Consider the following 18,240-nt stretch of genomic DNA (forward strand, 5'->3'; position numbering starts at 1 on the left):
CTATATCTATAATGAGACAGTGGGTTGAGCAGGTTCTATCTATCTATATCTATATATGTATGATGAGACAGTGGGTTGAGCAGGTTCTATCTATCTATATCTATATATGTATAATGAGAAAGTGGGTTGAGCAGGTTCTATCTATCTATATCTATATATGTATAATGAGAAAGTGGGTTGAGCAGGTTCTATCTATCTATATGTATGATGAAACAGTGGATTGAGCAGGTTCTATCAATATATCTATAATGAGAAAGTGGGTTGAGCAGGTTCTATCTATCTATATCTATATATGTATAATGAGAAAGTGGGTTGAGCAGGTTCTATCTATCTATATGTATGATGAAACAGTGGATTGAGCAGGTTCTATCAATATATCTATAATGAGAAAGTGGGTTGAGCAGGTTCTATCTATCTATATCTATAATGAGACAGTGGGTTGAGCAGGTTCTATCTATCTATATCTATATATGTATGATGAGACAGTGGATTGAGCAGGTTCTATCAATATATCTATAATGAGAAAGTGGGTTGAGCAGGTTCTATCTATCTATATGTATGATGAGACAGTGGGTTGAGCAGGTTCTATCTATCTATATATCTATAATGAGAAAGTGGGTTGAGCAGGTTCTATCAATATATCTATAATGAGAAAGTGGGTTGAGCAGGTTCTATCTATCTATATGTATGATGAGACAGTGGGTTGAGCAGGTTCTATCTATCAATATATCTATAATGAGACAGTGGGTTGAGCAGGTTCTATCTATCTATATCTATAATGAGACAGTGGGTTGAGCAGGTTCTATCTATCTATATGTATGATGAGACAGTGGGTTGAGCAGGTTCTATCTATCTATATGTATGATGAGACAGTGGGTTGAGCAGGTTCTATCTATCTATATCTATAATGAGACAGTGGGTTGAGCAGGTTCTATCTATCTATATGTATGATGAGACAGTGGGTTGAGCAGGTTCTATCTATCTATATGTATGATGAGACAGTGGGTTGAGCAGGTTCTATCTATCTATATGTATGATGAGACAGTGGGTTGAGCAGGTTCTATCTATCTATATCTATAATGAGACAGTGGGTTGAGCAGGTTCTATCTATCTATATGTATGATGAGACAGTGGGTTGAGCAGGTTCTATCTATCTATATGTATGATGAGACAGTGGGTTGAGCAGGTTCTATCTATCTATATGTATGATGAGACAGTGGGTTGAGCAGGTTCTATCTATCTATATGTATGATGAGACAGTGGGTTGAGCAGGTTCTATCTATCTATATGTATGATGAGACAGTGGGTTGAGCAGGTTCTATCTATCTATATCTATATATGTATGATGAGACAGTGGATTGAGCAGGTTCTATCTATCTATATCTATATATGTATGATGAGACAGTGGGTTGAGCAGGTTCTATCTATCTATATCTATATATGTATGATGAGACAGTGGGTTGAGCAGGTTCTATCTATCTATATGTATGATGAAACAGTGGATTGAGCAGGTTCTATCAATATATCTATAATGAGACAGTGGGTTGAGCAGGTTCTATCTATCTATATCTATATATGTATGATGAGACAGTGGGTTGAGCAGGTTCTATCTATCTATATCTATATATGTATGATGAGACAGTGGGTTGAGCAGGTTCTATCTATCTATATCTATATATGTATGATGAGACAGTGGGTTGAGCAGGTTCTATCTATCTATATCTATATATGTATGATGAGACAGTGGGTTGAGCAGGTTCTATCTATCTATACGTATGATGAGACAGTGGATTGAGCAGGTTCTATCAATATATCTATAATGAGAAAGTGGGTTGAGCAGGTTCTATCTATCTATATCTATATATGTATAATGAGAAAGTGGGTTGAGCAGGTTCTATCTATCTATATGTATGATGAAACAGTGGATTGAGCAGGTTCTATCAATATATCTATAATGAGAAAGTGGGTTGAGCAGGTTCTATCTATCTATATCTATAATGAGACAGTGGGTTGAGCAGGTTCTATCTATCTATATCTATATATGTATGATGAGACAGTGGATTGAGCAGGTTCTATCAATATATCTATAATGAGAAAGTGGGTTGAGCAGGTTCTATCTATCTATATGTATGATGAGACAGTGGGTTGAGCAGGTTCTATCTATCTATATATCTATAATGAGAAAGTGGGTTGAGCAGGTTCTATCAATATATCTATAATGAGAAAGTGGGTTGAGCAGGTTCTATCTATCTATATGTATGATGAGACAGTGGGTTGAGCAGGTTCTATCTATCTATATCTATAATGAGAAAGTGGGTTGAGCAGGTTCTATCTATCTATATGTATGATGAGACAGTGGGTTGAGCAGGTTCTATCTATCTATATCTATAATGAGACAGTGGGTTGAGCAGGTTCTATCTATCTATATGTATGATGAGACAGTGGGTTGAGCAGGTTCTATCAATATATCTATAATGAGACAGTGGGTTGAGCAGGTTCTATCTATCTATATGTATGATGAGACAGTGGGTTGAGCAGGTTCTATCTATCTATATCTATAATGAGACAGTGGATTGAGCAGGTTCTATCTATCTATATCTATAATGAGACAGTGGGTTGAGCAGGTTCTATCAATATATCTATAATGAGACAGTGGGTTGAGCAGGTTCTATCAATCTATATGTATGATGAGACAGTGGGTTGAGCAGGTTCTATCTATCTATATGTATGATGAGACAGTGGGTTGAGCAGGTTCTATCAATCTATATCTATAATGAGACAGTGGGTTGAGCAGGTTCTATCTATCTATATGTATGATGAGACAGTGGGTTGAGCAGGTTCTATCAATCTATATCTATAATGAGACAGTGGGTTGAGCAGGTTCTATCAATCTATATGTATGATGAGACAGTGGGTTGAGCAGGTTCTATCTATCTATATGTATGATGAAACAGTGGATTGAGCAGGTTCTATCAATATATCTATAATGAGAAAGTGGGTTGAGCAGGTTCTATCTATCTATATGTATGATGAGACAGTGGGTTGAGCAGGTTCTATCTATCTATATCTATATATGTATGATGAGACAGTGGATTGAGCAGGTTCTATCAATATATCTATAATGAGAAAGTGGGTTGAGCAGGTTCTATCTATCTATATGTATGATGAGACAGTGGGTTGAGCAGGTTCTATCTATCTATATGTATGATGAGACAGTGGGTTGAGCAGGTTCTATCTATCTATATCTATATATGTATGATGAGACAGTGGATTGAGCAGGTTCTATCAATATATCTATAATGAGAAAGTGGGTTGAGCAGGTTCTATCTATCTATACGTATGATGAGACAGTGGGTTGAGCAGGTTCTATCTATCTATATCTATATATGTATGATGAGACAGTGGATTGAGCAGGTTCTATCAATATATCTATAATGAGAAAGTGGGTTGAGCAGGTTCTATCTATCTATATGTATGATGAGACAGTGGGTTGAGCAGGTTCTATCTATCTATATCTATATATGTATGATGAGACAGTGGATTGAGCAGGTTCTATCAATATATCTATAATGAGAAAGTGGGTTGAGCAGGTTCTATCTATCTATACGTATGATGAGACAGTGGGTTGAGCAGGTTCTATCTATCTATATCTATATATGTATGATGAGACAGTGGATTGAGCAGGTTCTATCAATATATCTATAATGAGAAAGTGGGTTGAGCAGGTTCTATCTATCTATACGTATGATGAGACAGTGGATTGAGCAGGTTCTATCTATCTATATCTATATATGTATGATGAGACAGTGGATTGAGCAGGTTCTATCAATATATCTATAATGAGAAAGTGGGTTGAGCAGGTTCTATCTATCTATATGTATGATGAGACAGTGGGTTGAGCAGGTTCTATCTATATATGTATGATGAGACAGTGGATTGAGCAGGTTCTATCAATATATCTATAATGATGAAAGTGGATTGAGCAGGTTCTATCTATCTATATGTATGATGAGACAGTGGTTTGAGCAGGTTCTATCTATCTATATCTATATATGTATGATGAGACAGTGGATTGAGCAGGTTCTATCTATCTATATCTATATATGTATGATGAGACAGTGGATTGAGCAGGTTCTATCTATCTATATCTATATATGTATGATGAGACAGTGGGTTGAGCAGGTTCTATCTATCTATATCTATATATGTATGTTGAGACAGTGGATTGAGTAGGTTTTATCTATCTATATCTACAGTGAGGGAGAAAAGTATTTGATCCCCTGCTGATTTTGTACGTTTGCCCACTGACAAAGGAGTGATCAGTCTATCATTTTAACGGTAGGTTTATTTGAACAGTGAGAGACAGAATAACAACAAACAAAATGTCAAAAATGTTATAAATTGATTTGCATTTCAATGAGGGAAATAAGTATTTGACCCCTTTGCAAAACATGACTTAGTACTTGGTGGCAAAACCCTTGTTGGCAATCACAGAGGTCAGACGTTTCTTGTAATTGGCCAAGAGGTTTGCACACATCTCAGGAGGGATTTTGTCCCACTCCTCTTTGTAGATCTTCTCCAAGTCATTAAGGTTTCGAGGCTGACGTTTGGCAACTCAAACCTTCAGCTCCCTCCACATATGTTCTATGGGATTAAGGTCTGGAGACTGGCTAGGCCACTCCAGGACCTTAATGTGCTTCTTCTTGAGCCACTCCTTTGTTGCCTTGGCCGTGTGTTTTGGGTCATTGTCATGCTGGAATACCCATCCACGACCCATTTTCAATGCCCTGGCTGAGGGAAGGAGGTTCTCACCCATGGCCCCGTCCATCTTCCCTTTGATGCGGTGAAGTTGTAGCAGAAAAACACCTCCAAAGCATAATGTTTCCACCTCCATGTTTGACAGTGGGGATGGTGTTCTTGGGATCATAGGCATCATGCCTCCTCCTCCAAACATGGCGAGTTGAGTTGATGCCAAAGAGCTCCATTTTAGTCTCATCTGACCACAACACTTTCACCCAGTTGTCCTCTGAATCATTCAGATGTTCATTGGCAAACTTCAGACGGGCATGTATATGTACTTTCTTGAGCAGGGGGACCTTGCGGGCGCTGCAGGATTTCAGTCCTTCACAGCATAGTGTGTTACCAATTGTTTTCTTGGTGACTATGGTCCCAGCTGCCTTGAGATCATTGACAAGATCCTCCTGTGTAGTTCTGGGCTGATTCCTCACCGTTCTCATGATCATTGCAACTCCACGAGGTGAGATCTTGCATGGAGCCCCAGGCCGAGGGAGATTGACAGTTCTTTTGTGTTTCTTCCATTTGCGAATAATCGCACCAACTGTTGTCACCTTCTCACCAAGCTGCTTGGCGATGGTCTTGTAGCCCATTCCAGCCTTGTGTAGGTCTACAATCTTGTCCCTGACATCCTTGGAGAGCTATTTGGTCTTGGCCATGGTGGAGAGTTTGTATTCTGATTGATTGATTGCTTCTGTGGACAGGTGTCTGTCATACAGGTAACAAACTGAGATTAGGAGCACTCCCTTTAAGAGTGTGCTCCTAATCTCAGCTCGTTACTTGTATAAAAGACACCTGGGAGCCAGAAATCTTTCTGATTGAGAGGGTGTCAAATACTTATTTCCCTCGTTAAAATGCAAATCAAGTTATAACATTTTTGACATGCGTTTTTCTGGATTTTTGTTGTTATTCTGTCTCTCACTGTTCAAATAAACCGACCATTAAAATGATTGACTGATCATGTCTTTGTCAGTGGGCAAACATACAAAATTAGCAGGGGATCAAATACTTTTCCCCCTCACTGTAGATATGTATGATGAGACAGTGGATTCAGTCAGATGGAAAGAGTAAATAGACATTTCAATGTCATAGATTTAGCCGCTGGTAACTTGTGGAATAGACACTGGCTAGAATGCGGTTTTAACCAATCAGCATTCAGGATTAGACCCACCTGTTGTATAATAGTTATTATAAACTGGGTGGTTCGAGCCCTGAATGCTGATTGGCTGACAGCCATGCTATGACAAAATATTTATTTTTACTGCTCTAATTACATTCGCAACCAGTTTATAATAGCAATAAGGCGCCTCTGTGGTTTGTGATATATGGCCAATGTACCACGTCTAAGGGCTGTATCCAGGCACTCCGCGATGTGTCGTGCTTAAGAACAGCCCTTAGCCGCGGTATATCGGCCATATACCACACCCCCTCATGCCTTATTGCCTAACTTGAAAGCTGTTTTATTGGTGGAAACGTTTTTCTCCATACAGGCCTTTGTGATATTCTGTGGGCTGGGGATCAACAACACCATGATGTACAATCAAGTGAAGAAGACCTGGGCCAAGCAGTCTGTGGCCCTGGATGTGAGCATTGATAGGCTGCGTTCCAAATGGTCAAAAGTAGTGCACTATAAAGGGCTTAGGGTGCAATTTGGGACTGAGACATGTACTTTTCTCCCTTCACTCACTAGGCATTTAGGATTTTTTTTTATTTTTTAGATATGCCTTTCGTGCACTAACACTCGCACTTTCCCCCCCTACGAGCTCTGACTTTACTGATAGCTGTTTTACTGAGAAAACATGTACTTACTATGACTGAGATAGATGGTTGTCCCATTAAGATGAATGCACTAACTGTAAGTCGCTCTGGATAAGAGTGTCTGGTAAATGACTGAAATGTAAATGTAAAATGAACGTGTTAGCTAGCCAGTCTAGTTGCTGGGCTTTGGGCTCCTCTCTCTCTCTGTCTCTCTGTCTCTCTGTTTCTCAGTTTCTCTGTCTGTCTGTCTGTCTGTCTGTCTGTCTGTCTGTCTGTCTGTCTGTCTGTCTGTCTGTCTGTCTGTCTGTCTGTCTGTCTGTCTGTCTGTCTCTCTGTCTCTCTGTCTCTCTGTTTCTCTGTCTGTCTGTCTGTCTGTCTGTCTGTCTGTCTGTCTGTCTGTCTGTCTGTCTGTCTGTCTGTCTGTCTGTCTGTCTGTCTGTCTGTCTGTCTGTCTGTCTATCTGTCTGTCTGTCTGTCTGTCCTCAGAATGCTTTATGAAACAACGGAGGTAATGTGGTTAAAACACATATCAGACTTGATGAGAGACTTGATGAGAGGCGATATACTGGTATATATTATATAGACTATATACTAGTATATTATATTATGTTATGTATACACTATATACTACATTTACATTTACATTTAAGTCATTTAGCAGACGCTCTTATCCAGAGCGACTTACAAATTGGTGCATACAACTTATGACATCCAGTGGAACAGCCATGCATCTAAATCTTATTGGGGGGGAGAAGGATTACTTACCCTTACTTACCCTATCCTAGGTATTCCTTGAAGAGGTGGGGTTTCAGGTGTCTCCGGAAGGTGGTGATTGACTCCGCTGTCCTGGCGTCGTGAGGGGGTTTGTTCCACCATTGGGGAGCCAGAGCAGCGAACAGTTTTGACTGGGCTGAGCGGGAACTGTACTTCCTCAGTGGTAGGGAGGCGAGCAGGCCAGAGGTGGATGAACGCAGTGCCCTTGTTTGGGTGTAGGGCCTGATCAGAGCCTGGAGGTACTGAGGTGCCGTTCCCCTAGGCTAGCACCATGGTCTTAGCGGATAGCTTCAACTGGAAGCCAGTGGAGAGAGCGGATGGGGTACGTGAGAGAACTTGGGAATGAACACCAGACGGGCTGCGGCGTTCTGGATGAGTTGTAGGGTTTAATGGCACAGGCAGGGAGCCCAGCCAACAGCGAGTTGCAGTAATCAAGACGGGAGATGACAAGTGCCTGGATTAGGACCTGCGCCGCTTCCTGTGTGAGGCAGGGTATTACTCTGCGGATGTTGTAGAGCATGAACCTCAGGAACGGGACACCGCCTTGATGTTAGTTGAGAACGTCAGGGTGTTGTCCAGGATCACGCCAAGGTTCTTAGCGCTCTGGGAGGAGGACACAATGGAGTTGTCAACCGTGATGGCGAGATCATGGAACGGGCAGTCCTTCCCCGGGAGGAAGAGGAGCTCCGTCTTGCTGAGGTTCAGCTTGAGGTGGTGATCCGTCATCCACACTGATATGTCTGCCAGACATGCAGAGATGCGATTCGCCACCTGGTCTCAGAAGGGGAAAGGAGAATATTAATTGTATGTCGTCTGCATAGCAATGATAGGAGAGACCATGTGAGGTTATGACAGAGCCAATGACTTGGTGTATAGCGAGAATAGAGGGCCTAGAACAGAGCCCTAGTGGTGAGCGCGTGGTGAGGAGACAGATTCTCCTATATTATGTATACACTATATATTAGTATATTATATTATATATACTATATACTAATATATTGCATTATATATACTATATATATATATATATATATATACTATATATTGGTATATTAAATTATATACTACATATCTTAGTATATTCAATTATTTATATACTATATACTAATATATTATACTAAATATTGATATATTACATTATATATATATATATACACTAGTATGTTTTTACTCCTGACACTTTTTGCAGTGTGCAATCTTTTATTGACAGCATCCCCTCTTTGGAAACAGTGAAAATACCTGAAATATTTATGGTGGGAGAGAAGAACCCTGCTGAATATTAATGTATGTCGGATCGGCTCAGGCAGTAGAGGATCATACTGTAAAAATGCAGTCATGAGTAGTGTGAAGAAGACAATATTGCGTCTATGTATGCATCCCAAATGGCACCCTATTCCCTATATAGTGCACTACTTTCCGCTAGATCCCATATCATCATGCATGTCCCACACCCACCTGCAGGGGGCCAGAGAGAGAGAGAAAGAGAAAGAGAGAAAGAGAGAGAGAGAGAGAGAGAGAGAGAGAGAGAGAGAGAGAGAGAGAGAGAGAGAGAGCGATAAAGAGAAAGAGAGAGAGAGAAAGAGAAAGAGAGAGAGCGAGAAAGAGAAAGAGAGAGAGAGCGAGAAAGAGAAAGAGAAAGAGAGAGAGCGAGAAAGAGAAAGAGAAAGAGAAAGAGAGAGAGAAAGAGAGAGAAAGAGAAAGAGCGAGAAAGAGAGCGAGAAAAAGAGCGAGAAAGAGAGCGAGAAAGAGAAAGAGAGCGAGAAAGAGAGCGAGAAAGAGAAAGAGAGCGAGAGAGAGAGAGAAAGAGAAAAAGAAAGAGAGAGAGAAAGAGAAAGAGAAAGAGAGAGAGGGATATAAGAGGGAGAGAGAGTCCATGATGGATGTTTTCTCCTGCCTCAGATGCTGTCCTACCACGCCACATGCTCCAAGGTAGAGGTGGACAGACTCAAGGTATGTCTGATAATTACATTACATGTAGAAGGAATAGAAAAAAACAAACAAACTAAATCTACAAGATAATAATCAAAGCAGGTGTCCATGTAGAAGTCACCTGGTTACTTTCCCAGGGGTGTATTCACTAGGAACCAAACAGAAGAAAATGGAATGAAACAGGGAGGAATCTACCTGAATTGGTCCAATAGAAACGTCCATTTCCATTGCAAAACGTTTTGTTACGTAAGATTAACGAGTACACCCCAGGACTATCATGAAGAGGGACTGGTGAGGTGTGGAGGTGGGGGTCGGAGGACCTATCATAAAGAGGGACTGGTGAGGGTGGAGGTGGGGGTCGGAGGACCTATCATAAAGAGGGACTGGTGAGGGTGGAGGTGGGGGTCGGAGGACCTATCATAAAGAGGGACTGGTGAGGGTGGAGGTGGGTGTGGGGGTCAGAGGACCTATCATAAAGAGGGACTGGAGGGACTGATGAGGGTGGAGGTGGGGGTCAGAGGACCTATCATAAAGAGGGACTGGTGAGGGTGGAGGTGGAGGTGGGGGTCAGAGGACCTATCATAAAGAGGGACTGGTGAGGGGGGGTGGAGTGGGGGTCAGAGGACCTATCATAAAGAGGGACTGGAGGGACTGGTGAGGGTGGAGGTGGGGGTCAGAGGACCTATCATAAAGAGGGACTGGAGGGACTGGTGAGGAGGAGAGGTGGAGGTGAGGCTTTGAGTTTGTTATTTCCTGTTCACCTACTAGGACGCTCAATATTCACCCCCACATTCTACTCCCTCAGGCTGCTAAGATCCCTTTGAGCAGTGAGCTGGGCATCGAAGAGTTCCACTTCAACGATTTCTCATTGGACAACGACGCCATGATCACTGCCTCCCTCCGGATGTTTCTGGAACTCGGAGCCGTCCAGAAGTTTAAGATTGACTACGACGTGAGTGAGGTCAACAATGAGGGAGAATGGAGAGGCTTTCTTATTTCTCTCCAGCAACTTTTCCAAAATCACTACATTTTCCAGAAATCCTGGTTGGATTGTAACAGATTTCCTGGTTATTCTGTCCTGATTCCGGGAATCTTCCAACTGGGGTTTCTGTAAAACCTGGGAATTTTGGGAGTACCAGAATATTGCAACCCTATTGGGAGTACCAGAATATTGCAACCCTATTGGGAGTACCAGAATATTGCAACCCTATTGGGAGTACCAGAATATTGCAACCCTATTGGGAGTACCAGAATATTGCAACCCTATTGGGAGTACCAGAATATTACAACCCTGTTGGGAGTACCAGAATATTGCAACCCTATTGGGAGTACCAGAATATTGCAACCCTATTGGGAGTACCAGAATATTGCAACCCTATTGGGAGTACCAGAATATTACAACCCTATTGGGAGTACCAGAATATTGCAACCCTATTGGGAGTACCAGAATATTACAACCCTATTGGGAGTACCAGAATATTACAACCCTATTGGGAGTACCAGAATATTGCAACCCTATTGGGAGTACCAGAATATTGCAACCCTATTGGGAGTACCAGAATATTACAACCCTATTGGGAGTACCAGAATATTACAACCCTATTGGGAGTACCAGAATATTAAAACCCTATTGGGAGTACCAGAATATTACAACCCTATTGGGAGTACCAGAATATTACAACCCTATTGGGAGTACCAGAATATTACAACCCAATTGGGAGTACCAGAATATTACAACCCAATAGGGAGTACCAGAATATTACAACCCAATAGGGAGTACCAGAATATTACAACCCAATAGGGAGTACCAGAATATTACAACCCAATAGGGAGTACCAGAATATTACAACCCAATAGGGAGTACCAGAATATTACAACCCTATTGGGAGTACCAGAATATTACAACCCTATTGATCTTGTTTTTGATGAACTCTCTTGGTGTCATGTTACAGTAACACCCGATATGAGAACGACAGCAAAGCAAACATGTATTCCTTATGACTGTTATCCCTCCTCCCTCTCAGGTCCTGTGCCGCTGGCTGTTGACGGTGAGGAAGAACTATCGCACGGTGGCATACCATAACTGGAGGCATGCCTTCAACGTGTGCCAGTGCATGTTCCTCATGATCACAGTGAGTCAACGCAACAAAATATGCTCTATGTACACATTTAGAAAAGGGTTCTTTGGTAAGGCGGATGGTTCAATGTGGAACCGAACCATAATGAGTCAAAGTTCCCTTTGAGCCCTTAAATGGTTCTTTGCAGTTCAGAAAAGGGTTCTTTGATCTTTTGGTGATAATGCAAATTTAAGGGCGGGGTTTGCTCAAAAATCTTTTTGTGCAGCCGTGAGTGAGAGTGTCATTCCAGTTGATCTAATCTGTTGTGTTATTCCATGTCAGATTTGAATATGACCAGGACAGTGTCTTGTAAAAGACTCTGTGTAAGACCTTGTGTCAGTTCTGTTTGCTGAGTCAGACGATCCCAATCCTCTCCTCAGGGACCCCAGCCCTTCCACAGCTACCAGTTAACACAATAATGACAACTATGGAGTTTTAACAATATAATACGACTAACCAGAATAAAACACAGTGTAATGTTCTTCAAACGGTTATTTGTAGAATCTTTGAGATTGACAAAGATTCTTTAAAGAACCATTCTCCATAAAGGTTCTATAAAGAACCATTAAAAGGCATTCTCAATAACAACGAAAAGGGTTGTAAGCATAGCGGAACCTTTTTGGTGCTATTGTATGTAGAACCATATTTGAATGGTTCTTTGTAGAACCTTAGGAAAGGGTTCTCTACAGCACTGTAAAAGTTCAATTTAAAACCCTTATAGAACCTTCAAAAAAGGGTTCTACTGTGCCTTCATCAAGAATCCACACCCCTTGACTTTTTCCACATTTTGTTGTGTTACAGCCAGAATTAAAACATTTCTTAAATTGAGATTTTGTGTCACTTGCCCACACACAATACCCCGTAATGTCAACATGGAATTATGTTTTTGAAACTTTTTTTAATTATTTAACATTTAAGGCTGAAATGCCTTGAGTCAATAAGTATTCAACCCCTTTGTCATGGCAAACTGTTTTGTTCACATTGTTCCTCAATTTGTTTCCCCACCAAGGCAATTAAAGTAAAGATTAACCAATTACAATAGTTCTGTCCCAAATTACCTATTTTGTTCTCCACTTTTGACCAGGGACGGGACAAGGGTAGTGCACTATATAGTGAATAGAGTGCCGTTTGGGACACTAGTAATGTCTTGGATAGTTTCGGTACTTCAGTTACCTCTGTGTCCACAGACGGCTGGTTTCCAGGATGTTCTGTCGGATGCAGAGACCCTGGCGTTGATGGTGGGTTGTCTCTGCCATGACTTAGACCACCGTGGCACCAACAACGCCTTCCAGGCCAAGTGAGTCACCTCGGCTGAGCACCGAAGAGAAATAAGGAAAATGAAGGAAAATAAAGAAAAATGAGGACGATATTAGTCTGATCAGTCAGTCTGCACGTCCGTCCGTCCGCCCGTCTGCCTGTCCGTCCATCTTCCCTGTTAAATCAATCAGTTGAATGTCCCTCCTCTGCTGCTTCCTACAGGACTGGCTCTGCTCTGGCCCTGCTCTACGGGACATCAGCTACTCTGGAGCACCATCACTTCAACCATGCAGTCATGATCCTACAGAGTGAGGTGACCTTGGCTCCCATCACCTTTACTTAAGAGCTTCCATTTATTCCCCAACCCTGACATTCCCCCTTCCATGTATTACCTGATAATATATCATTTTTCAACAGGGTCATAAAATCTTAATATATATTTTGCTCATGTCTTCCATCAGGGTAATAATATCTTAATATATATTTTGCTCATGTCTTCCAACAGGGTCATAATATCTTAATATATATTTTGCTCATGTCTTCCAACAGGGTCATAATATCTTAATATATATTTTGCTCATGTCTTCCATCAGGGTCATAATATCTTAATATATATTTTGCTCATGTCTTCCAACAGGGTCATAATATCTTAATATATATTTTGCTCATGTCTTCCAACAGGGTCATAATATCTTAATATATATTTTGCTCATGTCTTCCATCAGGGTCATAATATCTTAATATATATTTTGTTCATGTCTTCCAACAGGGTCATAATATCTTAATATATATTTTGTTCATGTCTTCCATCAGGGTCATAATATCTTAATTTTAATATATATTTTGTTCATGTCTTCCAACAGGGTCATAATATCTTAATATATATTTTGTTCATGTCTTCCAACAGGGTCATAATATCTTAATATATATTTTGTTCATGTCTTCCAACAGGGTCATAATATCTTAATATATATTTTGCTCATGTCTTCCAACAGGGTCATAATATCTTTGCCAACCTGTGTTCCAAAGAGTACAGTAGTATGATGCAGCTACTGAAACAGGCCATCCTCTCCACTGACCTCACCCTGCACTTCCAGTAAGACTTCCACATGCAGTTGTAGAACACAAACAGACCGGCACTCAGGCTCCTCCCGTCTGCTTTGCCATTGAACCTCCCTCCTTTTCCTTGTATCCATTCTGTGACTCTGTATGTGCTCCTAAACAGGAGGAGGAGCCAGTTCTGTGACTCTGTCTGTGCTCCTAAACAGGAGGAGGAGCCAGTTCTGTGACTCTGTCTGTGCTCCTAAACAGGAGGAGGAGTCGGTTCTGTGACTCTGTCTGTGCTCCTAAACAGGAGGAGGAGCCAGTTCTTTGACTCTGTCTGTGCTCCTAAACAGGAGGAGGAGCCAGTTCTGTGACTCTGTCTGCCAGTTCTTTGACTCTGTCTGTGCTCCTAAACAGGAGGAGGAGCCAGTTCTTTGACTCTGTCTGTGCTCCTAAACAGGAGGAGGAGCCAGTTCTTTGATTCTGTCTGTGCTCCTAAACAGGAGGAACTAAACAGGAGGAAGAGCCAGTTCTTTGACTCTGTCTGTGCTCCTAAACAGGAGGAGGAGCCAGTTCTTTGACTCTGTCTGTGCTCCTAAACAGGAGGAGGAGCCAGTTCTTTGACTCTGTCTGTGCTCCTAAACAGGAGGAGGAGCCAGTTCTGTGACTCTGTCTGTGCTCCTAAACAGGAGGAGGAGCCAGTTCTGTGACTCTGTCTGTGCTCCTAAACAGGAGGAGGAGCCAGTTCTTTGACTCTGTCTGTGCTCCTAAACAGGAGGAGGAGCCAGTTCTTTGATTCTGTCTGTGCTCCTAAACAGGAGGAGGAGCCAGTTCTTTGATTCTGTCTGTGCTCCTAAACAGGAGGAGGAGCCAGTTCTGTGACTCTGTATGTGCTCCTAAACAGGAGGAGGAGCCAGTTCTTTGATTCTGTCTGTGCTCCTAAACAGGAGGAGGAGCCAGTTCTTTGATTCTGTCTGTGCTCCTAAACAGGAGGAGGAGCCAGTTCTTTGACCGTGTTCTCTCTGGAGAGTTCAGCTGGACAGACGAGACTCACAGAGAACTTCTCAGGTCCTTCCATCTTTCTTACTTGTCTATTGAACCATGATCAACAATCTCCTTATGTGGCGACTTGGTTTGGTTCTAAACAACCTCTGACCTCTGTCATCACCAGGTCTATGCTAATGACAGCATGTGACTTGGGTGCAGTGACCCGCCCCTGGGAGATCTCCAAACAGGTGAAATGTTACAAAACTTCTTACTGTCACAAATGACACCGTAATCATTGTATAATGTACTAGTTTTGACTAGAGTCCATAGGATCATCATTGACATGATTGACATAACTTTGAAATATCACTACAGGTTGCGGAGTTGGTGACCAGTGAGTTTTTCGAGCAAGGTGACAGGGAGAGGTCAGAGCTCAAGTTAACTCCAGCGGTAAGCAGAATACAGTACTACTGTAACACCTCCTTTCAAACTACACTTCCCTTCAAACTACACTTCCTGTTAAACTACACTTCCCGTTAAACTACACTTCCCTTCAAACTACACTTCCTGTTAAACTAAACTTCCCGTTAAACTACACTTCCCATTAAACTACACTTCCTGTTAAACTACACTTCCCATTAAACTACACTTCCTGTTAAACTACACTTTCCATTAAACTATACTTCCCTTCAAACTACACTTACCTTCAAACTACACTTCCTGTTAAACTACACTTCCTGTTAAACTTAACTTCCCGTTAAACTACACTTCCCATTAAACTACACTTCCCATTAAACTACACTTACCTTCAAACTACACTTCCTGTTAAACTACACTTCCCTTCAAACTACACTTCCCATTAAACTACACTTCCTGATAAACTACACTTCCTGTTAAACTACACTTCCCGTTAAACTACACTTCCTGTTAAACTACACTTCCTGTTAAACTACACTTCATTGTACAACTTCAGCTTCCAACTACCCCTCCCTTCAAAATAAACTTCTCTTCAATGTCAGATCATCAACTTTGATATTAACTCTCCATCCACTACGACCTTGATTCCCTTGAGGCCAAACTCCATTAATGCACCTTTAGTCTGCACAGCATTTAGGAAGTCGACTTTTATCTTTCCTTCCGCTGAGCTTCAGTATCTTTCTAACGCCCTCTGGGTTCCCAAACGTGAGCCTTGATGTAGGGAGTTCTTTCTTTAGATATTCAACTGTTGGGATGAAATGACTAAAGTTTTTTAGTTTTAGTTAGTTTTTTAGTTTTTTAGTTAGTTAAGTGATTGGGAGTGCCAGGATGATACTGTAACCCCCCCCCCCCGTCTCTCGGCTCAGGCCATCTTTGACCGTAATCGTAAAGACGAGCTGCCCGCCCTGCAGCTGGAGTGGATAGATGGGATCTGTAAGCCCCTCTACCAGGTAACGGACTCGCCTGTTCTAAACCCATCTAGTCTGTTTGTTACTGACACACCAAGTTCAAGGGGAAATCCTACGCAATAAAATCTATGTCCAGTACTTTCATTTAGTCCAGACCTGTATGTTTTCACAGTATGATGTCTTCTGAAATGTCTTTATTTCCTCCCTTTTCTCAGTCATCCTGCATGAAATGAGCCGGTGTCTGTCTGCGATACAGCCCCTTCTAAGTCAGTCTCCCACACTGTCTCCCCTCTAGGCTCTGATGAAGCTTAACGTGAAGCTAAAGCCTATGGTTGATGGGATAGCAGCCAACCGCATGAAGTGGAAGGAGCTGGGCTCGTCCTATCAGCAGCACACACACAGAACTGCAGAGACCAATCAGAGTCCTGGCTCTGAGTCAGGACCCAACCCAGAGACCAATCAAAATCCTGACTCCAGTCAGAACTCGCAACTAGAGTTTGGGTCAAATTCAGTACTTGATCAGACATCAGTTCTCACTACAGAGTCTAGTGGTCATCCAGAGTTTGGGTCAAATTCAGTACTTGATCAGACTTCAGTTCTCACTACAGAGTCTAGTGGTCATCTGGGGTCAGATGGAAGTATAGGGTCTGGTCAGCTGTCTCAGGGGCAGGAGGCTGAGGTTTGAAGAGAGAGGGAATCGGAGAGCGAAGGAAGGAGGAGAGAGGGAGGGGGAATTAGGAGATAGGGAGGGAGAGAGAGAAGGAGGGAGGGGAGAGGGAGGGAGGGGGAATTAGGAGATAGGGAGGGGAGAGAGAAGGAGGGAGGGGAGAGGGAGGGAGGGGGAATTAGGAGAGAGGGAGGGGTGAGAGAAGGAGGGAGGAGAGAGGGAGGGGGAATTAGGAGAGAGGGAGGGGTGAGAGAAGGAGGGAGGAGAGAGGGAGGGGGAATTAGGAGAGAGGGAGGGGTGAGAGAAGGAGGGAAGGAGGGAGGAGAGAGGGAGGGGGAATTAGGAGATAGGGAGGGGAGAGAGGAGGAGGGGAGGCTGTGTGGTACTGTAGTGTCTGTAGTGTCTGTACCTCAACCTGATCTAGTTGGGGTATTAAAAAGGTCTGTTTTTTACACTTTGTTTCCACCTTGTAGGACACGTCAGTGGACGACGTGTTGATCTTTATGACATTGTAATTACAAGAACATTGAGTGTGAAACATCCATTCATATTAGATTCCTGCTCACACCTTGGTTGCACTGCTCTTGTGAAATGTAGTAATGCTGCCCACGTGATAAACCTCCTGTTTGTTAAAGCTTGTGCATCCATGGACCGGCTTTGAAACCAAAGATGTCCAGTAACCAATGTGTTATGCCTTCATGTACAAGAAATCACTGTGATCTCTCTCTTTCTCGCTCTCTTTCCCTCTCTGTACCTCTCTGTATCTACCCCCTTCCTCTCTCTCTGTATCTACCCCCCGTCCTCTCTCTCTGTATCTACCCCCCGTGTCCTCTCTCTCTTTCCCTCTCTGTATCTACCCCCCCTGTCCTCTCTCTCTTTCCCTCTCTGTATCTACCCCCTTCCTCTCTCTCTGTATCTACCCCCTTCCTCCCTCTCTCTCTGTATCTACCCCCCCCGCCCTCTCTCTCTGTATCTACCCCCGTCCTCTCTCTCTTTCCCTCTCTGTATCTACCCCCCCGCCCTCTCTCTTTGTATATACCCCCCGCCCTCTCTCTCTGTATCTACCCCCCGCCCTCTCTCTCTTTCCCTCTCTGTATCTACCCCCCCCGCCCTCTCTCTCTGTATCTACCCCCTTCCTCCCTCTCTCTCTGTATCTACCCCCCCGCCCTCTCTCTCTCTGTATCTACCCCCGTCCTCTCTCTCTTTCCCTCTCTCTATCTACACCCCCCGCCCTCTCTCTCTGTATCTACCCCCCCCCGCCCTCTCTCTCTGTATCTCTCTGTATCTCACTGTATCTACCCCCCGCCCTCTCTCTCTGTATCTCACTGTATCTACCCCCCGCCCCTCTCTCTATCTACCCCCCTCTCTCTGTATCTCTCTGTATCTCACTGTATCTACCCCCCCGCCCCCTCTCTCTCTATCTACCCCCCTCTCTGTATCTCTCTGTATCTCTCTCTGTATCTACCCCCCCGCCCTCTCTCTCTGTATCTCACTGTATCTACCCCCCCGCCCTCTCTCTCTATCTACC

The 18,240-nt window shown here is 42.8% G+C and overlaps 1 protein-coding gene across 1 annotated transcript in view; it reads left to right on the plus strand.

The window, feature by feature from the left end:
* pde11al (phosphodiesterase 11a, like) overlaps nucleotides 1-16,750 on the plus strand; it is a 34,592-nt gene extending 17,842 nt beyond the window's left edge. Inside the window, exons 9-20 of the mRNA XM_052511828.1 lie at nucleotides 6,285-6,377; nucleotides 9,226-9,276; nucleotides 10,061-10,207; nucleotides 11,280-11,387; nucleotides 12,560-12,669; nucleotides 12,852-12,942; nucleotides 13,625-13,725; nucleotides 14,664-14,741; nucleotides 14,845-14,908; nucleotides 15,036-15,110; nucleotides 16,004-16,087; nucleotides 16,341-16,750. Of these exons, the coding sequence (XP_052367788.1) occupies nucleotides 6,285-6,377; nucleotides 9,226-9,276; nucleotides 10,061-10,207; nucleotides 11,280-11,387; nucleotides 12,560-12,669; nucleotides 12,852-12,942; nucleotides 13,625-13,725; nucleotides 14,664-14,741; nucleotides 14,845-14,908; nucleotides 15,036-15,110; nucleotides 16,004-16,087; nucleotides 16,341-16,730 (1,392 nt within the window). The 3' untranslated portion in view covers nucleotides 16,731-16,750. The remainder of the gene's footprint in view (nucleotides 1-6,284; nucleotides 6,378-9,225; nucleotides 9,277-10,060; nucleotides 10,208-11,279; nucleotides 11,388-12,559; nucleotides 12,670-12,851; nucleotides 12,943-13,624; nucleotides 13,726-14,663; nucleotides 14,742-14,844; nucleotides 14,909-15,035; nucleotides 15,111-16,003; nucleotides 16,088-16,340) is intronic.
* Nucleotides 16,751-18,240: the final 1,490 nt, after the last annotated feature.

This window comes from Oncorhynchus keta, unplaced genomic scaffold, assembly GCF_023373465.1.
Source record: "Oncorhynchus keta strain PuntledgeMale-10-30-2019 unplaced genomic scaffold, Oket_V2 Un_contig_7541_pilon_pilon, whole genome shotgun sequence".
In the NCBI taxonomy this organism is placed as follows: Eukaryota; Metazoa; Chordata; class Actinopteri; order Salmoniformes; family Salmonidae; genus Oncorhynchus; species Oncorhynchus keta.